Here is a 21,678-nt window from a genome sequence, read left to right as displayed (position 1 = left end):
TTTAAAACTTAATATTCCATGAGTGGAGGTTGATGCTGAACACCTAAGCAGGAAGGGAAGAAATGTTTGGAAAAAACCTCTGTATTTGATGGAATGCAAGTAAGGCCAGTGGCAATGCGCTTCCTCTTTGGCAAAGAAAATTTTCAGTGACCAGCCTTCTGAAATAAGGTTAATTACTAGAGGAAATTAGTTAGCTACTCTAAGAGGATTAGGGCAAGTGCTGATGAGATTGGCAACACACATCCCCACTTGCAAATTAGTATATGACTATTGCAGATTCAAACTGTCAAAATAATCTTAATTTCCCTTTCATTCATTCTGACCACTCTCCCAAATGCAAGAGATTTTAGCAATCACAGTTTCCTATTAATTCTTCTTCTTAAGGAAAGCCACAAACAGCACACTTTGGGGTGGGAAGGAAACAGAAAAATATAAAGCTACCTTCTTATGCTTTTTACATCTGTGTTTTTGTGATGGATAGGGTTTCCAGTTTTAGTTTGTTGTGGAGGTGTTTCAAGAAACTATTTATAGTACTGAAAGTTTCCTGAAGAAAAAAGGTGTTAGAGTAAAATATCAGTACATACATTCTGAGGACACGCTGGGATTATTTGTTTTATAAATCAGTAATACACAAAAATCAAAGTAAAATATTACTAGGAAAAAAAAACTCCCATTCCTCTCTCATAAAAAAACCACCAGCTTCCTCATAGGTAGCTGAAAGGCCATTATTTATTAAAAAAACAAAACATAAACCAACAATTAACAACTAAGAACAAAACCAAAGTATAAATAAACTGGAAACCCTACTATTCTACAGCAATGCAAGTAAATTGCAGGTACTGCGTAGTTCATTTGTGCTTCAGGATTACGCTGATCACAAAATCTGCTACCATCCTCACTACCATCCTCTATCTCTTCAACTGAAGCCAGCGATTACAAACATAAAACCTTTTGTATATAGTACAGTCTTCTTTGTATAATTATATGGGTGTTAAAACTAACATCTACTGTATTTTTATTTATTAAAATGACTGCTTGAAAATACATTGTGTGAAATAAGATGCTTAAATACAATTCCATTTAGAAGCATTCTATCATCTACTTAAAGTTATGTAAAAAAGAGCCAATCATCATCCAGCTTTCCAATTCTTGATACTTCTGTTTATTCTGTTTTGGTTTTCAACAGTAATCTTGCCTATTTTGCGATGTCCAAATCACTTACACATAATTCATAGTAACCAGTGCACATGAGAGCCTAATGAATTTAATGTAAGTGTAATGAAAATGTTCACTACTTTTATGAGCTGTAATAAAAATTCCAAACACAGCATGTAGTTTGGATTAAGTTTTCAATTCTCTGTTCCACTCTACCCAAGGCTAAATTTATCTTATATACTGACAGTAAATAAAGACAGCCAAAGAGGCAACAATCTGGTATTACTCTTCGTCAAAAAAAAAAAAAAAAACAAACAAACCCAAAAAACCACAAAAGACAAGCTTCAGTGGCTATTTTACTCTGGAAAAGAGCCAAATCAGGAACAAGATTATGCTGGTTATAGAGACGTGTCTCCTCAGCCATTCTTCAGCAAAAACTGCTACATCTACCCAGTTTTCTCTAGGTGAAGACATAACCCATTTCAGCATTGAAATTTTGCTCTAATCAACCCTAGCCAGAGTGAGGCATTTTAGAGGGCAGCAGGTGCTTGCCGTTATTAATTTTGCTGCACCAATTCACCAACAACTGCACTTCCGAGCAGAAGAAGCGAACCACTCAGTTGAAAGGCAAGTGTAAAATAGGCTTAAACAAAATTATTCACAAAACCTGCACAAAATATGGCTATTAATAAACAGCATCTGTCAGAATACAACTAGAAAATATTTGTTAAGCCCAACGAGATCCAGGTATCTTTTATTTCACCACAAATGTAGTTTTTCCTTTTCATTTTAGCTAGATGTTAAAAACAGGGTGGTAGAAAAAAGAATCTGTTTTAGTTGTGGAAGGATACAGGCAAAGCCTCTTGCTCATTGCAAGGCCTAAACCAGAGCAGTTTATAAATAAGGATTCCTTCAAACCTGCTGCTCATCTCAGCAAGAGCCCTGGTAACATAAATTATTTAAAACAGACCCTAGATTTACTGTAATATCAGACAGTTCAGTCAAACAGATTGCTTTATAAGCCCACTGTATTGTAAGATACAAGAATACAGAAGTGCAATAATTTTTTAATAAAATATAAAACTATAAAACACTGCCCTCTTGTGGCATTTCCTAAAACTTCAGCTGGTTATTAAAAGGACATTTTGGCAACATTTCACTGTTAGGGCTGAGCGATCCTATTCGTTGCTTTAATTTTTATCTATTTTTTCTATACATAAAACAATTGCTAAGTTATTAATACTATTTTAAAATAAGCTATTGTGTATATGCTATTGAAAGCACGAAGGATGCATCCTCTGCCAGCCCAATCTAGATTCTTAAGGCATTTGCAAAGTTGCAATTAATCCCAAACAGCACACTGCTGGCAAAACATTACCCACTGCACTGCATGATGCCAAACCCTAGAAGGGTAGGAAACACTCCTATTAAAAGGAGGACTTTTTGCACAGATGAGGAAGTTGAGTGGTTTTTGCACCTACAGAGATCTTTTAGAAGCAAATTTTCAACAGCTCATTGCTGAAACAAGTAGGTGTTGAGAACAGCTATTCTTTTTGAAAAATCACATGGGCCTGCAAAGATGAAAGCTATCATTAACTTAATTTTTCTTTTAAGGCATTTGGAAAATTAGACTTGAAGGAGCATCCACATTCCTTTGTTGGGGGGGAGGGGGAAAACAGTTACTGTATAACTTTTTTCTTAAGTGGTAGAAATTAAAACCAAGCAAACAGCAGAGGACACAATGAAATTAAGTGTGATTCTACACTGCTTACTACTGCAGGAACAACCCAAATCTACCATCAAGAGTCTGCAGCAAGCACAAGAGGGCAGACTGATGCACATCATGGATCTTGCTAACAACAGAGGTGTCAACCTGCTGCTCAATTTTCTGCTTATTGTCTTGGTTCTGGTGCTCGCATTTATCCTTGTGAAGCTGATGTGAACCTCTGTGAAGTTCTGCTTCAAGTCTTGCTTTGCAATGATAATATAGACACTTCAAACTATCTGAATACAAATATGCAAATCCTGCAGAGAATGAATACATGACAAAGTATCCACATGCCTATTTTATCAGAAAGCAATCCTAAAAATTGTCCACCATCATCTGCTTGCCACTGAGTAAAGAAAGCATCTAGAGCCTTGCTGAGTACCTGAAAAAATCCAAGTATGTGTCAGTTACCATAGTTTTCTCACTGCTACAGCTGAATTGTATTTAAAGATATGTAAAAGATATGCAGCCTTCAAAGAACATAATTTCTGCAAGAAGGGACAGCAGAAGTCGATTTTTTTAAATGGAGTTTCTGTATGGGAAATGACACAGAAACAGCAGGAAGACAGAATGAAACACCTACACTGGGTTGACAGCACGCACCAAATTATCTGTGGAGAGCAAAAGCACAGATGCTGTAGAGGGAAACAAGGATATCCATGAAAAGCAGCTTCCAGCAACTGAGATGGGGATAATTATATTTTCATATTTCAACTTAACTTATTTTACCTCTTTTGACCACCTACAGCTCACAGCAACACCTTAAAAGCCAGAAGACATTAGTGCTATCCAACAGTATCAAAAAGAAGAAGCAGTCAACACAACTGGAAAGTAAACTACCATTAGCAAGGGTTATCGTAACTCCCTTAACACTGACCCGCACTCAAGCAATAGGTGCATCTGCATGAACCCAGGAAGTGTCCTACAGCCTCAATAAGCCAGATTTACCACTCAAGCACACGTCAAGTGGGCAGTGTGGGAGCCCTCAAGCCATATTTGACACACCACTTGTTACCTGCCAGTGCAATCATCCAGTCCATAGCTTGTCCTCACTTTCAGCATGCAACATAAGCTTCTTACATGGCCTTCTTCTATGGCCTTTCACAGGATGCAGTTTCCCCACAGCTCCTTGGAAGGACAGTGACCAAGAGCTCACTTCTGCTAGAATTATTTGCCCAGAAGGCAGGCAGCTCTATACACTTGATACACACTGGGAAAGAAGGTGGCCAGAAGTACATTTTACATATTACACTGGGGCCAAACAAGCACCTCTCTTTCCCAAGGACAACATGGGAACAGATACCAACGCATATGTATTGTACAGTGAATTTAATGCCATACATACACACATTAACAGTCTTTTGTACACATGTAAATGAGGTCGACGTTGCTCATGGGGCGGGGAAGCCCCAGTTTCGAGCTTTTTATTGCCAACAGCACATCCCCAATTCAGCACATCCACTGTTGATCCAGCACTTCTCAGAATCCCAAGTATATTACAGAGCTGATTGACTCCTGTTCATCTGCAGGATTTCCAGATTACTGGATATTGTGGGTGGTTCAGTGATCTGGAAGAGACTCATCTACGTTGGAGCTACAAGAAGACTTCTATGAAACAGCAGTATGCCTAGCAAAACACAGCTTATACCAGTTCTACCCCTAACAGGCATCCACATTCCGCTCTATGCTACCTGCTCCAAAGCTTACGCAGCATTAGTGTGCTGGTTTGGGCTGGAAACACAGTTTTCAGACAAATCCAAAACCTAGTCCCATACTAGCTACTGTGAGGAAAATTAAATTCAGCCCATTCAAACCAGCACAATTAGCTAGGCCAGCATGGACAGTTAAAAGCTTTTCTCCCATCTGCTCTATATGCAATAAACATTTAAGACAGCTTCTGCAAACTACATATCTATAACTTTTTAATATTGACATAGCAATATCAGTTCCTGCCTGTTTGCATTTAAAGCAGAAAACTTTGCATAGCTACATCACTGAAAGCACTTTACTAAATACTGATAATCTTGAAATATTCTACTTTAAAAAAAAATATATACAAGGGATATACGTCCTAACAGTTACGGAGTTATCTATCACTTTGGAAGATTTCTGCTGATGCTTGACATAGATGGCTTGAAGCATACCAGAACCACACAAACTGACATGAAGCCAACTCTCATCTAAAGAATAAAAAACGTTTTCCTAACAAAATGGCTATTCACTGATACTCAGCTCAGGACTGTACAAAGCTTATTTGTCTGTAGGCATAGTCGAAGGTTTCCCTATCTTAAAGAAAACCACTGTGACAATTTAATAGCTAAAATGAGATAAATGAGGTAGTCCTGACAAAAAACAAGTCATACATTCCTTTTTACTACTACTGTCATCAACAATCATGTATTCCCAGATCCAAAACTACATATAAAGGAAGCATGTAAGAAACCCTGCTGTTAGCATGCAGAAAGAAGAACAATATACAACCCCAGCAGCCTCCTCTCAACCAGCAATGAAGTCAACAACTGCTGAAATATGTCGCTCAAACCGAAATATGCATTTTCTTAAGATGACATATAAAACTGGCAAGGTTATCAGCTAACTAGTGCCAAGTCTCTTTCTGCAATCAAGCATGGTCCAAGTTGGGCTTTCCATCATCTACTAGCGCTTACTCCAGACTAAGCCCACATACACAATGTAACAAACAGAATCCCAGTTGTTGGACTACCAACTTCACAACCAAGAGAAGAGCTTAACTGTGGCTCGCAGTGAAGAAGTTCACTCCACTAAGCAAAGGTGATAACTGCTCATGTTAAAAAGTTTTATCTTGCTGAAAAGTATGGTTTATCAACATGTGACACAGGAAAAATGTTGACATGAATAATTTTCAGTTAACTGTCAGGACCATAAGAAAAACTAGCTTTCGGCTGATATCAGAATAAACTTTTCTGTGGCAACAATAGCATTTGAAGAAGATTTTACCTTTTTCTTTCAATTAAGGTTTCACAACTTTTGTTCTGCAGTGTTTAGGTGTATGCATGAAGTTTACTTTTGTTTTGAAATGAAGATTGTTGTAGTATCTCTATATCTCTCACTGCATTAAAATTCAATTTCCAGTAACTTTTATATACATGGTGTGTATATATATACCCCCACGTACATTAACAAAGCAGTATTTTCCTCATGAAAGAAAAAATAGTCAACCACATACCTTAAAGGAAAAAGGTGCACTTAAGCAATTTCCATCTATATGCTCTGCTAAATTCTGACACAAGTTAGCACACCATGAAGAAATCATACAGATACCCCATACAATGGAGAAGTGATGCCTACAACACTGTACAGAGCTAGTGAGTAGATACGTGACCTTCTGAAACCTTTCTTCTTACTGTATTATCTCCCACAATTTTAAAAGCATGCTTTCTTTTTAAACCCAACTTGTGGACTAGCACACAGTATTTACCTAGGTGCATTCAGATAATGAGCTAGATAACAGGATCTGGCCTTGAGAAATGCCTTTATATGAAAAGGCACAGTCTTTTTATCTAGATTTGTACAGCCTCCCAGTTCAGTAAATGGGAACCGCTGTTGTGCGTTATCTGAGAGTTTAAAAAAGTAAATAAGGTATCACAATGGTCATGCCTGCTGAAAGATCAGCCATATACTGAGAATAAATAATTAAGTGTATGCTAAAATATAAATTGTGTATGGTAAAATATAAAATAGTGCATGGGAATTATTTTACTGTCAAAATCTGTTCCTAGGAAACACATAGGAGAATGCTTATCTTCAAAAAGCATACATTAAATAGTACACATTAGCTAGGGAAAACGATTTTCATATACAACTCCATGATATTGCACAACAACCATAGACCAGATCCCATCTGGAAATCTATTTCCAAAGGTACAAACATCACACCCACAGTGGAATGATGCACCTTCTCTGAAGAGGTGTTCCACCTGCTAAGGCCACCTGGAGCCTCCTCCACACCCCTTGTGTCCTTAATTACTGTCACAGTCCCTGGGGGCCCCCCTCACATTCAAGTGGGAAGTCAGGGTAAGCAGAGCAAAGGCCACAGATTCAAGGACTTCCCCTATTTTCCAGGGCTGACCAAACAGCCAACAGCTTCCTAAACCAGGGCTAGATGGATCCTGTAACATATATAATTGCTACCGATACAGATACAAAAATAACAAGAAAAAAAAAAGTGTTTAGGCAAAACTTCATGCTTTAGTCTTACAAACCTGAAAAGCACCTTTTATTTTATGAATTCAGCCAAAAACATAACTAATGCTTGTGCTCCCTCTGTTGGCTCTGCCCTTAAAACACAGCTCAGTATCAATGCCTGCATGCACAAAAGTTTTTAAATAACCACCATAACGTATACAGGGTTTCAGCCATTTCAAACATGAAACTTTGCCTTCATACAAGAAGGAGACACTGTATTTAATAACAATCAACAGTGAAAAAGTCCTTGCCAGACATCAAAAAAGCTGTGAGTTGTTGTGACTTAACCAAAAATAAGTTCCTAGAACACCCATCCCAAACAAAAGGTCCATACGAGATGATGAAGAGACATTTACCTAAACTAAGGAAGGCCATCTAAAGCTTCCAATTCCATTTTCTGACAAGCACTTGGAGGTTTACATCCTAACCCCTCCTGTGCTCCTTGACACCACTGGTAGCTGTGAGTTGCCAAGAGCCCACTGGCAGTGCCCTGATCCAGCCTCGGTAATACGCCAGTTTGTCACATTTGCTCTGAAAGAACCCCATCAGCCTCTGCCTCTACATGGGGAATTTTTCAACACTGAATCTTCAAAAAGCTTAAAGAAAGATGAGGGGGTTTTGTAGTGGTAAGGGTAATGGAATGGGTGGCTCCCTGGAACAGTATCAGGTCTTTAGAGAGCTTTTTTAAGGATTACTGTCATTTTGGCCAAATTAGTTGGCTTTTTTTTATAAAATTAAAAATACAGATCACCATTAAGAGCAAAATTAGACCTGAAGAACCTCTACACTTGCCCATCTTTCCTTCAATATACAATGAAGGAAGCAACAAAATTTAAGTAAAGCTCTTAGTAAATTACTTCATATATCTTCAGGCTGGAGAAAACAAGTAGTTTACACACAGAGCTAGATTATCTCTGCTCACATAATATCCTAGCTATTGTAATCTGCTTGGGAAGTTTTGGGCAAACCAAGTTTACCTACATAGGTACACCTCAACATTTAGATTTTAAATACTGCCTTCCTTCATAAGGTATCTTTTGCTGTTAAGGGAAGAGCTGGAAACAAAGACTGTAAATTGTCACATTAGAAAGGGTTCTACCTCTCAAAACCACATACTTGGTATTTTCTACATGAAAATACTTCAAGTATGACACACAATACTTACATATATTATTTTAGGAAATCACATTAACTGACTACCATTAGTTGATTCTAATTAGTTAAAAACATGCAGTAATTTCAAATGGAATTCAATATCACTATGCCTAGCACTTAATCTGAATATTCACCCTTGCAGCACACAGGAGACCCTATTATTTTGCTGACTGAAACATGCATCATCTTTGTAAAGCTACTCAGATCAAAAAAAATTCACATTCCTCCCCCCCTTCCCTACAACACTGTGACCAAAGACTCTCTTAAGAACTACTGAAAATGTTATTTGATGGACTTCTTATTGTGTCCAGCTTCACAAAAAGAGATGCTAGTCTCATGCAGATATGGCACAACAAACAGAGTAAACCATAAGTGGATGCCAAAAAAAACCCTGACATTCAGGCAATATTGAGAAACAGCAGCAGCATCCCTAATCAAAGTTTAAAACATTATCACTTGGTTAAAAGGACTTCCTTTCCTATTTCATTAGAACCTGCCTGATGTTATTTCTTCGGGATGCCACATGGTGGCAGCGAACACCAAGCTTTAGCCTTACCTGCACAGGCTGTTCGCCTCCTGTTCTAAAATCTTCAAGCTGCTGTACGTGCCATGCAGCTACGCCGTAGGGCTCCTCCGCAGTCCTGCACTCCAGGGGATTTGCACGTAACTGCTCTTTCAGCCACATTTGAGTCCTCACTGCTGGCTGTATGGGAGCTCCACTCACAGTCTGTTGTCCTAGAGTTGCATATCTCTGTCCAAAAGCTTCGCTGCTGGCTGCCATAGGTTTGCTTTCAGGTAAGGCACTGTAGGTCAAGTCTAAGGCATGTCTCCTGCTTGAGGAATCTGAAAAATCGTCTTTGCTGCATGTTTCAAATTTGTATTTGCAGTCCAGTAGAGAAGATCGTTTTTTCCCTGTTTCTTTGTCTTCAATTTTTAGCAACTCCATGCTATCATGCAAACAACTTGGCCCGTTTGTCCTTAATTGTGGTGACACAGATTTGTCTGTACTAGCCCTGGAGTCCACTGAATGACTACTACTACCATCTTGGCTAAAGGTATTTGGTGAGCTGAGTTTAGACAAGGAAGACCACCTTCTCACAGGTTTTGCATCTTTCATGTCAAGAGAATTGTCCAGGGCACCCTGATTTCTGCCACCTCCTGACCGTACAAAGCTTGTACTCCATTTTGAACCATCAGACTTGAAAGCTTCCCTGTGTTTGGAAAATGAAGATCTGGCATTAGACGGCATCACATGGGCAGTAGGAATAGAAACCAGTGACCGGCTGGGCTTAAATGAGGATGTACCACTTGAAGTTGAATGATCTGCGAAGAAAGATTTACCACATTAAGTACAACACAGAACTCATACTAACACCAGTGCCCAGAGGGCAAAACATCAAATTCAAGGCGAAATGCAGAAAAAGAAAGTAACAGGTTTCTTGACAAAATAAGATCTTCTAAACCATTCAAGATTATGAGAATGGAAACATTAAGTGGGAGATTTTCAAATTTATTTTGCTCAGACACCATCATTACAAAAACAAAACTGTAGTAAGCAGTGGCAACAGCAGCTCCCCACATAATATTAGGTAGCTCCTGTATCACAAATGGTAGAAGTATCACAATTCATGAGTCCCAGGACTGATTCCTCTTACATCTCCCCTCTTCTCATTTTCTAAAGGAAAAAAATAAAAAAATGAAAAAAAAAAAATCACTAAATGCACTTTAAAATGGCAGTGCTGGAAACAAGCCAGTTTAATGATGGCGTCTCAGACATAACTCTTCATCTCTTTTGAATCTCACCGATTCAGAATATACTTCCTGTACTGGTTTTGGCAGGAACAGAGTTAACTTCCTTCAATGTAGCTAGTACAGGGCTATGCTTTGGGTTTATGCTAGAAACAGTGTTGATAACACAGGGATGTTCTAGTTACTGCTGAGCAGGGCTTACACAGGCAGACCTCTTCTGCCTGTCACCCACCCCACCAGCAAGGAGGCTGAGGGTGCAGCACAAGTAGCTGGGAGGGGACACAGCTGGGACAGATGACCCCAACTGACCAAAGGGATATTCCATACCATATGGTGTCATGCTCAGCATATAAAGCTGGGGGAAGGTTGGTGGAGAGGGCACTGCTTGGGGACTGGCTGGGTATTAATCAGCTGGTGGTGAGCAACTGTAATCATTTGCATAATTCATCTTTCTTGGGTTTAATTTATCTTTTTTTTTCCTTTCATCTACCCCCAGTTGTTAAACTGGTCTTATCTCAACACACTAGTTTTCTTGCTTATAATTCCAACTCCCTCCTCCATCCCACTTGGGGGGAGGCAGGAGAGAGTGAGCTGCCATGTGGTGCCACTTAGTTGTCAACTGAGCTTAAAGCACAACACTTCCCCCAGGTGATTTACTAAAAAACAAGACAAAAATTTCATGTTCCATTTAGGTTATGTGTTATTTGCAGACCAAACACAACAGCACTCAGAAACCATATGTAGCATGATTTATTATATGTATCCCAAGCTCAAATATCAGGAACAGAGAAATCTGTGAGGCGATATTCAGGAGGGGATGGAAAAGCAAAAATGAGAGAGGTAAAAGAGAGGTTACTGAGGACTGTCTGAGAGCTCTCATATACCCAGTGACGTGTGCTGAGCATCACAGGCTCTGGACAACCAGAAATAAACACCTAATCCTCTCATTAGAGGATCAGCTCTCACTGAGTCACGTGGCTGCACCTCAGCAAGCTCATATTGCTCATTTAGGTTCATGGCAGACAGTATGAAATTGCTTTGATTAAAAAATTCAGGTAGGAAAAAGAAGAGAGCTTCCAATGGTGCAACCACTTTTTAAAATGGCAGCACTTCTTTTTCTACGCATCCAAATAAAGATCCTTTACCTCAACTTTAGTATTTCTCCCTATTTGGGACCAGACTTTCTCACTCCTTGCACTTGCAGGACAACAGAAAATAAGAAAAAAAAAAGCATTATTGTCCACAAAAAAAATTACAGAGTTCCTTGACTGGTACCTGTCTATTACATACTTGTCTTCCAGCTTCAAAGGAGCCAGGGTTCCTAAAAAGGTAGAAATTCTTGCAGAAGCCTTCCTGCCTCATATTGAGTCCCTGTTCCACCATGTACATTCCCATTTCAAGGGACAAGCTGACACCACATTGTCTCTTGCCCCTACCTAGCCACCTACTTTCATAGTGGCTACAGCACACAGCCATCTCTCCAAGACTTCAAACTGTCAGAACTGGTTGAAACGGACCAACATAACTTAAGACAGGGTACTGATGATGGCCATAAAATACAAACATGATGCTCACATCAGAGAAAAAGAAATGGAGAGTAGAATACTACCAGCTTTTTGCCTGATGGATCATGTTGCTAATAACTGCGAGGTACCATTTTTATATGTGGTCTTGAAACTAGAATTGAAACCAGTAATTACAAATACATGATCTCCTTCACCATTTTTGTTAGAGTACAGAGTTATTCATATGCTAACTCTGTTAGACTTTTATTTTTCCTGATTCTACTGTAAATTTAAGCCCCGAGTTAGATTTAAACTTCTTTTCTTCCCGATTCCAAACTCTTCAAGCAGATTTAAACTTGGAATGCCACGTACATCCAACTACAGCTGATGGAAGCAATTTTGGCTTCAAGTCCTCCTAATTAGTCTTCCTATTAATGCTCACCGAAATATATGAGAAAATTCACACTTCTTCTCAGAGCATATTGCTTCAGTCTGCCTTGACTGCAGTCTCAGCTGGAAAAAGAGCTAGTCTGCACTCTGAAACATCTCACAGCATAAAAAGCATAAAATTCCAAAATTTCACTGACAACAGGAAAGAATACAGAAAGTACCCTGGAAGTTGAAAGACATTACTTCTGTAGTCACAGAAATAACCTCCATCTGACCAAAGAATACTTTAACCAAGAAGCAGGTTTTCCCTTCCATTTAGCCAGAGGTAAACAAATGCCTAGTTCAGAATTAAAAGTGCTCTCCTCTCAGCATCACATAGTCATTGAGCTAGTGTTTGAGGATTACATTCTTAAACATAGCTTGTGTGAATCCAGACTCTTTCAATGCTTGAGACTGCTCTAATCACTGAAAACTTAAAAGAATTGTAGAATGGTTAAAGTTGGAAAGGATAACCTTAAAGCTCATCTAGTTCCAACCCCCCTGCCGTGGGCAGGCAGTTCCAACCTCTACTAGACCAGGTTGCTCCAAGCTGTGTCCAACCTGGCCTTGAACACTGCCAGGGATCAGGCACCTGCAGCTTCCCTGGGCTTCCCTTCCTAATGTCTAATCTAAATCTACCCTCTGTCAGTTTAAAGCCATTGCCCCTTCTCCTATCACCACATGTCCTTGTAAAAAGTCCCTCTCCAACTTTCTTGCATGCCCCCTTTAGGAACTGGAAGCTGATCCAAAGTCTTCCCTGAGCCTTTTCCAGGTTGAACCCCAGCTCTCTCAGCTGGTCTTCATAGGAGAGTTGCCCCCGCCCTCTGATCACCCTCATGGCCCTCCTCTAGACTCAACTGAGCAGGTCCACGTCCCTCTTATGTTGTGGGCCCCTTAGGCTGAACACAGTACTCGTGGTGGGGTCTCATAAGAGTGGAGCAGACTGGTAGAAAAGGAGAAGCAAAAAGACATAGCTGGTTACCACTGGCTTTTCTTTGAACAGCATCAAGATTGTATGTCAAATTTTGCTTTCCAGTTATCCCAATAACTTGGGGGGGGAGGGGGAGGTGGGCACACCACCACAAAACTCCCTAGAGCACTTTTCTAGTAGTCATGACACTTTAATATCTCCTTCAATACTTCCCAAACCACATAAATGAGAATTGAAAAAATGTATTTATAAAACACACTACAAGATTTCTACCACATAATAACAGCAGACAGAATAATGGCTTTCTCACAGTGTTGTGTTACATTTCTGAACTATTTCATTACTGCATATCTGGCATAGAAAATAATGTAATAGAATAAGTTTTGGTCGTAATAAAAGCTAATCGCAGGAAGACAGCACAGCAGACACTTTAAGGGAGAGAAGAAAGCAAGCTTCCAATATAAAGTTAATGAACACCTACTCATTTACTTTTCCTGTGTTACGCTTTTTAAAAAACAGTAGAAGCAGCTATGTTTTTATCATAACTAGAAGAAAACCTCTGAATCCATCTCTCAGGCCAGATACATAACACCACCACTCAGCTTCTTAAAATCTTTCTCTCTTGTCCAGCAGTCAGTCATAACACATAAGAGATGGAGAAGGTTCACTGTAACCCTGAATAACTTCTTCAGCTGCAAAATGCAACTAAGTGTACAAGATACACTTCTGTATGTGACCAATTCTTCATTGCTCCCAATAAGATACTATCAAACAAGAGCAGAGCAACCAGATACAGTTACCCAATACAAATCAAAATGCATATGATACATATGTTTATGTGATGCATGTGTATCTAATGCCACTGAAAACAGAGAACCCTCCTTGTGTGAAGGACTTTGAAGTTTGATATTTTATCCAGGGTATAATTAGAAAGCCCTGGCCAAGGAGAAAAACACCAGTATTAAAAACAGCTGACCTTCTCTTTCTGCCCTCCCACAACATTGACATAGCTTACTCCAATCCAGGAAAATATGCTGAATTGTTCTTAATAATCAAGCAGAAGATAAACTGGGGAAGTCAAGCCTCTATTATACAAGTTCAAGGTCTTGAATTTGGCTGTAGTTTAGTGTACTAAAGTTCTTACATTTATTACAGGATGCCAGTTCTTCTGAATGCTTCTCTGGACTGCTCTGTAACTATGAACTATGAACTGAACGGATCCCAGCAACAAGCCAGAATTCCAGAATCCAACGTACAGTTTGCTGAACAGGCCATGAGTCTTCATTCTACCACACAAACGTCATCGATTCCCGGAAACCTTCTCCAAAACAGCTATTTTCAACAACAGCAGGGTCTAACTCTCCTGGGAGTTACTGGAAAAACAAAGACCATGATGACATGGCATGACAGCAGTATTTATGCTACACATACTACCTACTTACAAATTGAAATAGCCTTAATGCAGCAGAGATAATCAGATGAGCCGAGAAATCTCAGAATGGACAGGCAAGAGGCCAGCCCTAGCAAAAAAGCCCTTAAGACACTGACTCATCAACTTCTGGAAGCAAAAGCATGCCTCTCCAGAATGCAGTAGCAGCCACAGAACTGCTCAGGTTTGCTTGGCTTCTTTTATTTACTTTTTTTTTTGACTGTCTAGAAATCTTCACCATCCTTTTTAAAAGCCCTGTTCATACTACTTCAAGTTTACTATATTGAAATATGAGGAAAGAAAGAGAAAAAAAGTCCAAGTCCCCAACATATCACATAGACACTAGAGTACAGCCATCCTGCTTAGGGGATCTTAACATAACTGATATTTTAAGATTTAATACAAAACAGTGCTGCCTACTAGTACTTCTGTGAAGCCACAATTTGCCCAGCGATATTTAGGCTAATAATACTCAGATGGGGAATCCATAACTCCAGAAGAGAAACATCTTCAAGCAAATTTAATAACTTCCTACTCTGGGTCAAATTAGCTCACTTACATGAAGCCCATATTCAGAAGATGATTTAACAAGGGACTGTAAAAAAGGAAGCACTGTATAGAGGTGGGATGCTGCCACTCCAGAACGAAGTCAGGTCTCAGTCCTGTGCAACAGGAACAGCTTTCAAAAGCAGCAGGTGAAACATGCTTTACAGGAAAAAATTAGCAGAGAAAAATAATTACAGCAGAGTCAACTGCTACAAGATTTTCTTTTCCTTACTGTATTCAACTACTACAGATGTCCATGGTTAGAGAAATGTGGAAGTACAGATTCACTAAAAGCTCACAAGGCAAATAAAACTAAAGCAGGAAAGTTTTCACAAACGCTAACTGATCAGAGACTAAAGTAAACAGCAGATAAGCCCAAGAGCAAATCTTTACTGCATATCGTTTGCTGCAAACAAATTATTTATCACTGCTATTGGTCCAAGCTTGCAATGGCCATCTGCTAAATTAATCTACAAAGAGTAACCAAACTTAAATAAAATCCGTTTAGATGAGAAAATTGAGCATGTTAAGATAGAAATACATCTTTAAAAAATGAACTTTTTTTACCAGAATACAACAAAACCTTTGATTTATGCATTTTACCTCCTTATCCCAAGGATATCACATACCCACAGTCACCTGTAATTGTGATTTTTAGAAATACAAAATAATAAAGGATATTCCGAACAATCTTTTTCAAAGTTAAAGTTTCACAGCAGTAACTGAGACACACATGAAGAGATAACCCACCTTCAATGCTTTCTGTTTGTATACCTCTCTGCCTACCTATCAGCTCTTCATCACTCAGCTTTGGTGTTATTACTACTTCCACACATATACAGTATCTGATACGTGTGCTACAGAATGTTCATAAGTCACTGTACGAGTATATGTGTGCTGTATGGCACTCAACTGCCCACCACAAAGTAGTAAAAAATAAACTATGTATAAATATGGATGTTTTATTTAAGAGCAAAAACTGGGGAAACGAGAAACTTTGTAGCCTGGAGCGTCTATCCTTCTGTTCAGCCATCTAGAGCTATTTTTAAGAAATAGTTATATAACTAAGTAGACCAATTTTTAGATTAACAGGTTCTATTTTCCCCTCACAAATAAGAGGATAAAGCAGTATTCCAGAACAGCAGCCACGTAATCAGGCAACTTCATTTTGCTGAAATGAAAGGATGAGTGAAAACTTATACTGCCACAGGGATTTTTTTTTTTCCTTTGTGGTTGGTCGTTTCTTTTTTTCTTGAAAGTCTCAATCTTAAACTTGCATTTGCCTTTTTATGAAGACCATCTAAAGCTTCCAATTCCATTTTCCAACAAGCACTTAACAGCGAAGACATGCAGAAATCAAATATCCCCCTAGGACCTTCATTAAAAATAACGGCTCGGGGGGGGGGGGGGGGGGGGGGGGGGGGAATACTATGGCTGTTAAAATTTCTGTCCTCCTTCCTTTCTGAATCTGCAAGATACCCAGCCCACAGATACCATCTATTTCAGCAGCTTGAACTCCCTCTTGCTCACATTACTTCTTTCATCCCCAGCTAGGGATAAGTCCCAAAAATTGAGAGTAAGTTGGCCCACCAAACAGAAATCCAGCCCTGCCCTCCAAAGAGCGTGAAATGCTAAGTATTTTCATTCTGCACCAAGACAGACGGAACTATACTTTCTCAGGCTCCAAAGGAAACTTTCTTGTATTATCCCAACTCTCTAACTTACTCCAGGTACCATCACCACCAGGAGCATTCCCAGACTAGCCAGCCTGATGCCTTTCAGCAGCAGAACCACCTCATTTAAAACATGAAGGAAAAAGAAGGTGCAGTGCATGTGAGGAGACACACACAAGGAACACTCCAACTTGAAGGACCAGAGCAAAACCTGAGGGCTCTCACAGAGCACTATCATTCCATGTAGTTACAACTTTGTTGCTCACTGAGGTGTGTATCAACCACTTAAATTTTATTCGTAAGTAAAGGCAGAAACAGAGCCTGCAATTTGATGTCAAATAACTTTAGAAGGTTAAATCCCATTATCCTCTTCCAAGGAGACTGGAGTTACTGCCTATGTTTTTGAGACCATTATCCATTAGTGAAAGTTTAATCTCTGCTCTTACTAAGATGGTCTTTAGCTTAATGATATATTTAGATTCATCTAGTATGCATTCTGCTCACCAGCAAGCAGTAGATCTCCATCTTGGTTCATAGCCCAAGACCAGCTCTAATTGGAGCAGCAGCTTTCAGCTTTATGGAAGGCTATGTGCAAGTGTGGACAAGAGGACACACCTTCATCTTTATTTTCTCGTCCAATCTCATACTTCAACACCATTTCTTCTATGGGTTTCCCCCAGTTGAGCCTTACATAGTCACCATCCTCCCAGTTTACCTCTACATTCTCACTTTGGGAGCCTCAGCCCAAAGTCATAATCACAGCATAGAATCATTTAGGTTGGAAAAGATAATTGAATCCAACTGTTAACCTAACATTGACAAATCCACAAAAATCCACAAATCCATCGTTTACGATGTCCCTAAGCACCACATCTACATGTGTTTTAAATACCTCCAGGGGTTGTGATTCAGCCACTTCCCTGGGCAGCCTGTTCCAGCATCTGATAGCCCTTTAAAGGGTGACCCTTCCAAGCATCACACAGGCTTGCCTACAGTAAGAGCACATGCGTATGAGCTTTTACTCTGATGGAAAAAGAAATCCTTTCACAGGCAGAAGCAGGTGCTGTACATAGGCACAAGAGTGAGGCTGCCACTGGTCCAGAGAGGCAGGAGGTTACTCCTTGATGACTCTCCTATTACTTCATAGCAAGACTGTCTATTTCCTTCCTTCTGCTGCAGACGAAGGTCAGGCCAGGTCGTCAAACACAGCCAGTTTGCTGCTGCTACATACCACTTGGAAGTGGTTCATGTACCACAAGCGATTTACTTAATAAACTTTGGGAATGCCTACATCAAGCAGTAATGCCTTCCAAGGGCCAGGAATCATCCCTAGGAATCCTGAAAAATTCAGCTGCTGCCTCAAGAATAATTTAGCTCACTGGGAAAGTCTCCTCTCTTTAGATACTGATCCCCAAAAGGTAACAATAGTATTGTAACAGTAGCTTATATTCAACTGGAATAGGTCTGCTGAGGACCAAGAAGTCTTTGTCTATGTAATTACCAAGACCTGGGAGAAGACAAGATAATAAAAAGCAAAAAAAAAACAAACCAACCAAACAAAAAAAAACAACCAAAACCAGACAAACATACACCCCCCCCCCACCCCCCTGGTAAAAGACACACAACAAAAGCAAGAAATAAAAGAGCAAAGTACAATATTGCAGAAGTAGATCTAGCTTCCTATTTTCTAGCTTTTACATTCTTTGCTTTGTTACCCTTCATTGTTACCCTTCATTTACTATACAAGACACTCTTCTTCCACTAAGGTTTCTTGAGCACTTTAGGTCTTCAACCAATCAACAAACTACTCCATATGTAGGTCACCATCTGGAAGCCAGTTCATGTCATGAAGATTAACCTTAAACTGGATTCGAGCATAGCTCTATATCCTACAAAAGTCATCACTTTTTGTACTTCAAAAATTAAGCATCATTATTTCCCAAATAAAGAGGAGGCAAAATGTTGCACCAACTACCCTTAAGTCACTTAGTAAACCTTCCCTGTTTCCTCCCACTAATATCTACATTGAGCAATACTGACTACCCTGGTATATTGTATGTATTTCAAACTTTGCCAATTCAAGAAGAAATAAACTGGGGGGAAGGGAGGGTAAGACCCACCTGGAATTCTCAGAGATTTTCTACAGCAACCAAAAACTTGACATGTGCCAAAGGAATTCGACAATCCTGTTACTAACAGAAACATTTCTGAAAGCAACGGCAGCAAGAAGAAGATATGAAAAAGTTACTGAATTCCATCCTACTAAACTGATGACAATATAGTAAACAGATGTGGAAAACTCTCAGTTTTCCTACATCATCTGGCTTTTACCCTTTTGACTCTAGCTTCTAGGATTGTTTTCAGACACACCTTGAAGCCACAATACCAAGACTGATAATAACTGAATGTTGCTCAATTTCTAACACATCACGTCTCTACAGCATGCAGAGGGATTCACATTTTCCTAATGCCTACAAACAACCCTCACTCCAAGACCTCCATCTTCCCCACACATACTGAAGAACTTAATTTCACTTTTTTTTGGAGGACAGTTGATAGTTTGAGCAAATGTGAATAAATACAGTAGTAAAATTAGGAGTGTTATTTCAGAGGCTATATTTAGAACTAAATCTCACACTCTTAGGAGGATTTCTGTACTGTAACAAACAAGGCTGCTCCCCTCCCCCCACAAGGGAACTATGCTTCCTTAGATGTCTGCTATCAAAGAAGCTACAAAAGATAACATTAAAGCTGGGGGGGGGAACCCCCAAACTCATGCATGTTACTATTTGAATAATGTAACTGAAGCTTTTCCGAAGTTTTCCTGGAATATATATGCAGACCTTAATGCTTAACAGCTCTTCTTTACCTCCTAGTAGTCTGTCTATAAAGTAATGATGATTATATACTAATCATCTGAATATGTAACTTACTTTAGAAGTATTCTGAAAATTGAGGGCCATTTGTGTCCTTTGGAAAGGCTGCCGGAAAGATCAGATTTTAACTATAACCCACATTTAAACAAACAGATGCCAAATTAGGAGAGAAACACTAAACAGCTGACACAGCCTTTTATCCCAGCTTTTCCTAATGAAAATATTCAGATTTGGAAGTAATTTCTAAAAAAAAAAAAACCAAACCATTAGGAACAGTTTATTATATCTTCAGTATTTCACTGGCAATTTATTTCTAAATGTTATTGTTTCTTCCCCACTGCCTCTGCAAAAGGGAATAGTGCCCTGACATTACTATAATTTAGAAAATGTTATAATTGGCACACTAATGACATGAAAGTGACAAATCCAACTACACCAGAGGAGTAAGAGAATGTTAAGTCATTAATTATGACAAATGCTTTAAAAGAATGTTTCTCACCCTCAAAGACCAAAAGTTCCTCTGCCAACTTATACATATATTTATATATTTTGGGCACCATTTGGTCCATCAAACCCATCCTCCCTGTCATGAAACACAACACTTGCTGTAAATGATATAAACAGTCTCAGCTTAAAAGACTTGATCCACTGTAGAGAACAGAACTGTAACCAAACTCCAACTTGCTCATTTGAGATACCTTGAATGACTACAGATATTAAAGCATACTAAAGCATTCAAAACAAAAAGACAACACCACACATACAGAATCCTTCCTTGGTAAAGTTTTGGGGGTTGATCACCATAATTCTAGAAATCAGTTTGGCATCAAAATTCCCAAAAGTGTCATTTCCTTAGCACCTAAATGGGATGCTAGTGCCATGCCAATGTGCTTCCCTGAGTACCCAGTGAATGTCCAGCAGTACTAACACAGCCTCCATGTTTAAACTTATCATATGACATAAGAATTGCAGTCTTATTTTAAGTGCTAATACCTGTAATGCTATCCAGTCTTCTGAGCACTAACTCTTATAGTAAAACAGAAGAGGGTTTCAAACAGAGGTTTACAAACAGCTAACAAACTTCAACACAATCAGAATTACATTTTTTTCGAAGAGTTTAGTAATGACTTCTCTCTGCACTCCATGAAAATTAGAAGACTGAGAGTCTATATGTCCATTTTATTTTCCCATGTGCAGTTATGGGTACAGAGCCAGAGGTGGGAGAGCAGAGAATGTTTCAATTGCTGCCTTTGATAGTGGAAAGAATTCAGTGCTTATAAATTAATTTCCAGTTGTTGGCTCATGTTATTTGAATATTTACAGTACTCATTGCTATGGTATCCAAGCACATTAGCAGTGCCTTGACCCATGCAAAACAATATAAAACTGTTCTTCTCCATGCTCTAAACTATTAAGAAACACCTCAGCTGTGGTATTGCTAGCACAGCATGCTCCACAAATTCAAACAGAACTCTTTAATAAAAAGCTCAACTCAATTTCAGATCTTACTTTTTGATCAAAACTAGCAGGGAACAAAGCATATAATAAAAGCTGTTACAGGAGAAAACAGCCAGACCTGCTCTGAAATAAAGTCAGCTCCATAACCACTAGGCTCAGAGAGCCTGAACTTTCTTACAGCAAGTATTTAAATTTAAAAAAAGTTACATTTGTCTAATGATGTTAATAACTGAAGTCATCTCTCACCCCTGAGAAACAAGAGAGCACCATTTTGCACAATGCAATATTTAGTGTGCTCTTCAGTCTTACTTAATAGCACCAGTAAATCCCTAACACAGCAAATTGTAAAGGCATTCAGCCCACAGCCGAGCTACCAGCATGAAATGTGAAACCCTGCGAAGGGTAGCAATTTCAGCAGCTACATACAGATAACCACATCATCACTTAAGCGGTAGAAGGCTATTGATGCACTTCAGCATTCAGGAGAGAGGTTGATACAAATGATTTTTGATAAATCAGAGCTACCATGCTTCACATCCATAAGATACTTTTTATAATCAACCACAGCTAAATTTCCTTTTGCATCTTGTTGCAGTATTTGCATGCAGATTAGGCACAATTACAATATTGAAGTGAAAACAGAACTATATCAATAATGTAATTATAAAGACTGAATGCAAGAACAGCTTCTTAACAGAAACCCCAAATACTTTATGCTATCTTTCTGTACATTTTTTTATTTTTCTTTAGATTTCAATTTTTATTCTCACTTATTATAGG

The 21,678-nt window shown here is 39.0% G+C and overlaps 1 protein-coding gene across 7 annotated transcripts in view; it reads right to left on the bottom strand.

Annotated features, from left to right (window-relative positions):
- Nucleotides 1–21,678, bottom strand: part of CEP85L (centrosomal protein 85 like) — a 142,711-nt gene that overhangs the window by 58,801 nt on the left and 62,232 nt on the right. For 4 of the 7 annotated variants that reach the window (XM_062632429.1, XM_062632428.1, XM_062632431.1 and 1 more), the window contains exon 3: nucleotides 8,859–9,625. In XM_062632429.1, coding sequence (XP_062488413.1) covers nucleotides 8,859–9,625 — 767 coding nt within the window. Of the gene's footprint in view, nucleotides 1–8,858; nucleotides 9,626–19,497; nucleotides 19,546–21,678 lie in introns of all 7 variants that reach the window. The other 3 variants (XM_062632430.1, XM_062632433.1, XM_062632434.1) reach the window with 3 other exon arrangements.

Source organism: Pezoporus occidentalis, unplaced genomic scaffold, assembly GCF_034315485.1.
Source record: "Pezoporus occidentalis ecotype Australia unplaced genomic scaffold, CSIRO_AGI_Poc_V1 ctg39, whole genome shotgun sequence".
Taxonomy (NCBI): domain Eukaryota; kingdom Metazoa; phylum Chordata; class Aves; order Psittaciformes; family Psittacidae; genus Pezoporus; species Pezoporus occidentalis.
Note: the sequence above shows the minus strand (reverse complement) of the source record. Positions and strands in the feature narration are given on the sequence as shown.